Source organism: Sinocyclocheilus anshuiensis, unplaced genomic scaffold (genome assembly GCF_001515605.1).
Source record: "Sinocyclocheilus anshuiensis isolate Anshui unplaced genomic scaffold, SAMN03320099.WGS_v1.1 scaffold1943, whole genome shotgun sequence".
Lineage (NCBI taxonomy): Eukaryota > Metazoa > Chordata > Actinopteri > Cypriniformes > Cyprinidae > Sinocyclocheilus > Sinocyclocheilus anshuiensis.
Genome location: NW_015549679.1, coordinates 70227 through 77136, shown reverse-complemented (window position 1 = coordinate 77136; position 6910 = coordinate 70227). Strand labels below are relative to the sequence as shown.

The window sequence follows — 6910 nt, the reverse complement described above, 5'->3', positions numbered from 1 at the left end:
TACATTTACATTTAGTCATTTAGCAGACGCTTTTATCCAAAGCGACTTACAAATGAGGACAATAAAAGCAGTCAACACTAACAAAAGAGCAAAAAATAAAATAAATATAGTGAGCATTTTACGACCGTGTCCAATTAAAAGGAGTGAACGTGTTATTATCTGAAGTAAAACTGCTGCTGCTACTGATAACTGTTAGCAGAATGCAGAAATATTCTTTGGAGAATCGCTGAAAAGCATATCGAAGCGAGCAATCAGAGCGGCTGGAAGTTTCTTCCAATCCTGAGGGGGCAGCGGTGAGTCCGGCGGCGCTCGGGGTTGTTTCGCGGTCACTGCGGCTCCGTGTGTTTGTTGAAATGGCGAAGTTTGGCGATTTAAAAGCCTTTCTTGAATCTTCATTAAATGAAATCTTCCGTGCGACCGTCAGTGACATTCTGGATTCAGTGGAGCAAACAGTCGGCGAGTATCAGCTTAAAATTCAGCGAATTGAGTCCGAAAATGAAGATCTGAGAAAACGACTTTGTGCAAAAGAAAAAAGGACAAATTATGTCAAAACAGGTGCGTGCAATTTGGAAAATTATGTCATAGTTAGTATACACTGCGCTGTTTTTTGGTTAATGCGTGCAAATGATAATGTTGCACATAAGAGCTGTGCATTTGAGTTATTCCTTCTGTGATTATCATTTGCAAACGCATCTGATATACAAGTAAATGTAAATAACAACGTGTGACAAGGGGCGACGTATTAGTTTCTAAAAAAAATCATAACAGACAGCAACATTTAATCCATCAAACGAAACTGCTGTCTGTTATAATCTGTTATGTATTTCAACCAGTTATGGTTTTATGTCAACTCCATTTTAATCCTCTGCAAGAGTTTAACTCTTCGGAGATCAGCGTGTTTTTCTTTGTTACTCATGATTTATTTTGGACATATCATGTTGGCCAGTAACAATATGTTTTTGTGTGTGTGTTGCAGAAGATGAAGACTGTGTTGTGGCTCAGCTTGACTTCTCAAGAGACACTTTCAGCCAGACTTCATCTGCTCAAATGAGTGAATACAATGATCAGACGAAGATGGCTGGAGATTTAGTGTGCAGCCGTACAAAGTCACAAACCACAGATGTCACGCCGTTCCAACTAAACAAGGATTGTGCAACAACATATTTATTTGTAAAGGCCGACCCAGACACAGAGGACGGATGTGCTGTTGACCTTTCAAATCCTCATGCTTCTCCTAAATACACCAGTAAAGAAATAAAAATAGAGGATGCTAACGAGAACGCTGACTCTGAACGTCACGCTTTATTTAAACGTCCTTTAGAGCCAGAGATCAACTCTAATGACTGTGATGTTAAAGTAACGGTAGTGTCAGACAAACACCTTTATCATGTTGATGAGGGTGAGTGCAGCAGACGTGCAGCGTTGGAGGAGGAAGTACGGGAGTCACCGGAGCCCGATATCATCTTTGATGAAGAGTCCAATCCAGACAGACTGTCCGATGAGGGATCTTCTGGATTGCTTCATATGACGGCGTCGCCACCAAACTATTCCTGCGGTCAGTTTAACAAGAGCTTCAAGCACGAAGCATTGCTCAGCATCCACTTGAGATCTCAAAGCTCGGAGAAGACGCACATCTGCGGCCAGTGCGGGAAGGGGTTCGACCGAGCCGATCTCCTGAAGAACCACCAGCGCACGCACACGGGAGAAAGACCCTTCGCCTGTAACCTGTGCGGGAAGAGCTACGGCCACCAGGGCCAGCTGCGCATCCACAAGAGGATCCACACAGGCGAGAGGCCGTACTGCTGCCCGCACTGCGGCAAACGATTCAACGAACACAACCAGCTTAAAGTCCATCTACGGACCCACACAGGTGAGCGGCCATACACCTGCACCGTATGTAGCAAAACCTTCACCAATGCCGGAAACCTGAGGAGCCACCAGAGAGTCCACACCGGAGAGAAGCCGTACGCCTGTGGCCAGTGCGGGAAGAGGTTTAACGGTATGGGCGACCTTAAAACACACTACCGCATCCACACGGGCGAAAAGCCGTACCGCTGCGAGCTGTGCACCAAGACCTTCAGCCAGGCCGGGCATCTGACCATCCACAAGCGCATGCACACCGGCGAGAAGCCGTACGGCTGTGGTGAGTGCGGGAAGCGCTTCACGGTGGCCAGTAGCCTGAAACTGCACCAATTAACACACACCGGAGAGAAACTGCACACCTGCTCGCACTGCGATAAGAGCTTCAGCCGGGCCGGACACCTCAAGAGACACGAGCTGGTCCACTCCAAAGAGAAGCTGTATTGCTGCACGCACTGCGACAGGAAATACAGTGACCAGTCGTCTCTGAAGAAACACCAGAAACTGCACATGACGGCCAAGAATGAAGGCGACCGGAGCGCTGCTGCTGCGCTTGACACAGAGTAACGGTGACCAGACCGTAACGTGTTCCTGCATCTTCATTCATCTTCCTCATCATGTTCCTCAGTATCGCTTCTTACAATAAACTTGTTGAATCTGCTGGGCTACAGTGACTGTTTGATTGAAATGATGGTTCCTGTGATTGAAAATATAATTTTGACATGCATTGAATTATAAGGATCATGAGATCTGATGTTCATCTCTAATACTGAATGGTTGTCATATTCATGTTTAAGGAATACCATGGCATTATCATGGTAGTTTTTGGCACGCTGCACAGAACACATACTGTACTGATGTTTGATAATATAGATAGGTCTTCATTCCTTTAGACAGTGTGTTTTCTGTCTGTGATTGTATGAATTATGCTTATTAGAAATTAATGCTGTCGTCCTGTATGACCTAGTTTGTTAAATATCAGTTATGATGTAAGCACATCTTAGATTAAATGCAATTTAACTTAAGCACCTTATATAAGATGTTCTCTATTGTATTGTGAATTAATGTGAATAATTTCAACTCCTCTTAAATGTTAACTCAAAGCTTCAGTGACAGAATAAAGCTTTTTAAATAGGTCAGTGTACTGTTTGAATCTTTAGATTTAGTAGTATTTGAGCTCCAGTGATCATTGCTGAAGACCATACCGTGTCACTGTTCATTAAGCTCAGTCATATTAATCCTATAAAGATGCTGTATCACCATGAATTTCTAGACCTCTAAATGATTAACATGCTCAAACTTTGCTGTTAAACCTGTCGCACACAATTTACTACATGTACTACTCTCATCTGATTGACAGTTTAGACTTTTTTTTTTATCAAGTAAAAGGTCTTTAATATAATTGTACAAATGTCCACCTTTAGCTCGTGCTTCACGTGTCTGTTTGCTGTCGAATCTTTACTGATTTTTGTCAAAACGTGACAGTAACTTTGATATTGTTAGTGATATGTCAAGATAAACACTTACTGGACTGTAGCAGCTTTGCTTTACTTCATTATTCAGACATCATTTTTTAGAAACATCAGTGTCTTAAATATGATCTTCAGGGTTTTGAGGAACGTTTGTTTCCAGAACCTTTACTTTCACTGTTCCTTAGTGGAGGAATGATCTTCCCAAGCCTCAAAAACATCTCAGATCTTTCGAGGAGTGTTTATTTAATCTCAGTCATCATTGAATTGCATTGCATTATATGTTTTGATAATTTAAATATCATCTTACTAAGACATTTTATTGGAATAATATTGGAATATTATTGAAAGTATATCATTTTACATTTTATGTATCTGCTACACTCTTATAAAATAAAGATCTCATTAATTTACATAAACATCAGAATTTCAGCTTGCTTTTTGTCCCTAAACGTATCAGTATCTTCACCAAATTGCATATTTTCGCTCAGTTTGAGTCTCTGCCCTGTTGAAAAAACAGCATATGCTGGTTAGGATGTGCTGTTGACCTTTCAAATCCTCATGCTTCTCCTAAATACACCAGTAAAGAAATAAAAATAGAGGATGCTAACGAGAACGCTGACTCTGAACGTCACGCTTTATTTAAACGTCCTTTAGAGCCAGAGATCAACTCTAATGACTGTGATGTTAAAGTAACGGTAGTGTCAGACAAACACCTTTATCATGTTGATGAGGGTGAGTGCAGCAGACGTGCAGCGTTGGAGGAGGAAGTACGGGAGTCACCGGAGCCCGATATCATCTTTGATGAAGAGTCCAATCCAGACAGACTGTCCGATGAGGGATCTTCTGGATTGCTTCATATGACGGCGTCGCCACCAAACTATTCCTGCGGTCAGTTTAACAAGAGCTTCAAGCACGAAGCATTGCTCAGCATCCACTTGAGATCTCAAAGCTCGGAGAAGACGCACATCTGCGGCCAGTGCGGGAAGGGGTTCGACCGAGCCGATCTCCTGAAGAACCACCAGCGCACGCACACGGGAGAAAGACCCTTCGCCTGTAACCTGTGCGGGAAGAGCTACGGCCACCAGGGCCAGCTGCGCATCCACAAGAGGATCCACACAGGCGAGAGGCCGTACTGCTGCCCGCACTGCGGCAAACGATTCAACGAACACAACCAGCTTAAAGTCCATCTACGGACCCACACAGGTGAGCGGCCATACACCTGCACCGTATGTAGCAAAACCTTCACCAATGCCGGAAACCTGAGGAGCCACCAGAGAGTCCACACCGGAGAGAAGCCGTACGCCTGTGGCCAGTGCGGGAAGAGGTTTAACGGTATGGGCGACCTTAAAACACACTACCGCATCCACACGGGCGAAAAGCCGTACCGCTGCGAGCTGTGCACCAAGACCTTCAGCCAGGCCGGGCATCTGACCATCCACAAGCGCATGCACACCGGCGAGAAGCCGTACGGCTGTGGTGAGTGCGGGAAGCGCTTCACGGTGGCCAGTAGCCTGAAACTGCACCAATTAACACACACCGGAGAGAAACTGCACACCTGCTCGCACTGCGATAAGAGCTTCAGCCGGGCCGGACACCTCAAGAGACACGAGCTGGTCCACTCCAAAGAGAAGCTGTATTGCTGCACGCACTGCGACAGGAAATACAGTGACCAGTCGTCTCTGAAGAAACACCAGAAACTGCACATGACGGCCAAGAATGAAGGCGACCGGAGCGCTGCTGCTGCGCTTGACACAGAGTAACGGTGACCAGACCGTAACGTGTTCCTGCATCTTCATTCATCTTCCTCATCATGTTCCTCAGTATCGCTTCTTACAATAAACTTGTTGAATCTGCTGGGCTACAGTGACTGTTTGATTGAAATGATGGTTCCTGTGATTGAAAATATAATTTTGACATGCATTGAATTATAAGGATCATGAGATCTGATGTTCATCTCTAATACTGAATGGTTGTCATATTCATGTTTAAGGAATACCATGGCATTATCATGGTAGTTTTTGGCACGCTGCACAGAACACATACTGTACTGATGTTTGATAATATAGATAGGTCTTCATTCCTTTAGACAGTGTGTTTTCTGTCTGTGATTGTATGAATTATGCTTATTAGAAATTAATGCTGTCGTCCTGTATGACCTAGTTTGTTAAATATCAGTTATGATGTAAGCACATCTTAGATTAAATGCAATTTAACTTAAGCACCTTATATAAGATGTTCTCTATTGTATTGTGAATTAATGTGAATAATTTCAACTCCTCTTAAATGTTAACTCAAAGCTTCAGTGACAGAATAAAGCTTTTTAAATAGGTCAGTGTACTGTTTGAATCTTTAGATTTAGTAGTATTTGAGCTCCAGTGATCATTGCTGAAGACCATACCGTGTCACTGTTCATTAAGCTCAGTCATATTAATCCTATAAAGATGCTGTATCACCATGAATTTCTAGACCTCTAAATGATTAACATGCTCAAACTTTGCTGTTAAACCTGTCGCACACAATTTACTACATGTACTACTCTCATCTGATTGACAGTTTAGACTTTTTTTTTTATCAAGTAAAAGGTCTTTAATATAATTGTACAAATGTCCACCTTTAGCTCGTGCTTCACGTGTCTGTTTGCTGTCGAATCTTTACTGATTTTTGTCAAAACGTGACAGTAACTTTGATATTGTTAGTGATATGTCAAGATAAACACTTACTGGACTGTAGCAGCTTTGCTTTACTTCATTATTCAGACATCATTTTTTAGAAACATCAGTGTCTTAAATATGATCTTCAGGGTTTTGAGGAACGTTTGTTTCCAGAACCTTTACTTTCACTGTTCCTTAGTGGAGGAATGATCTTCCCAAGCCTCAAAAACATCTCAGATCTTTCGAGGAGTGTTTATTTAATCTCAGTCATCATTGAATTGCATTGCATTATATGTTTTGATAATTTAAATATCATCTTACTAAGACATTTTATTGGAATAATATTGGAATATTATTGAAAGTATATCATTTTACATTTTATGTATCTGCTACACTCTTATAAAATAAAGATCTCATTAATTTACATAAACATCAGAATTTCAGCTTGCTTTTTGTCCCTAAACGTATCAGTATCTTCACCAAATTGCATATTTTCGCTCAGTTTGAGTCTCTGCCCTGTTGAAAAAACAGCATATGCTGGTTAGGTATGTTTTGAAGCATGGCTTTGAGCTGGTTTAAGCTGGTCATGTGCTGGTCCTAAGCTTTTCCTGAGCAGGAGCTAGTTGCTTAGGACCAGCTTAAACTAGCTCAAACCAGCAGCCATGCTTCAAAACATGCCTAACTAGCATATGCTGTTTTTTTCAACTGGGTTCATAAGACTTTTTGAAGTTTTGTCTAAAGGATCAATACACTGTTTCTTCTTTAAAATACATTTTTTATACTATTATTTCACATACTTTACAGAGTTAAATGAGCTGCTCGTATAGTTTCTCATGGTCCTCCAGTGCCTATTAACTGGATTTCAACAGTCATAAACGCCTTAATCTCTTAAATGTCATCCCCCCCCCCCCCCCCCAAAGCCTTAAA

At 42.1% G+C, this 6910-nt stretch overlaps 1 protein-coding gene across 1 annotated transcript; it reads left to right on the top strand.

Annotated features, from left to right (window-relative positions):
* Positions 1 to 268: 268 nt before the first annotated feature.
* On the top strand, positions 269 to 6009 carry LOC107660369 (zinc finger protein 585A-like). The gene is made up of 3 exons (XM_016449636.1): positions 269 to 555; positions 977 to 2426; positions 3850 to 6009. Exons 1-3 carry the CDS (start codon positions 354 to 356, stop codon positions 5090 to 5092), a joined length of 2895 nt encoding a protein of 964 aa, XP_016305122.1. The 5' UTR covers positions 269 to 353; the 3' UTR covers positions 5093 to 6009.
* The last annotated feature ends 901 nt before the right edge of the window (positions 6010 to 6910 follow it).

What these genes read in the sequence shown, in the direction of transcription:
- LOC107660369 (XM_016449636.1), top strand. Translation starts at nt 354, where the DNA reads ATGGCGAAGTTTGGCGATTTAAAAGCCTTTCTTGAATCTTCATTAAAT. An exon ending in GACAAATTATGTCAAAACAG is followed by an intron (nt 556 to 976) that starts GTGCGTGCAATT and finishes TGTGTGTTGCAG; the next exon opens with AAGATGAAGACTGTGTTGTG. An exon ending in GCTGCGCTTGACACAGAGTA is followed by an intron (nt 2,427 to 3,849) that starts ACGGTGACCAGA and finishes TTGAAAAAACAG; the next exon opens with CATATGCTGGTTAGGATGTG.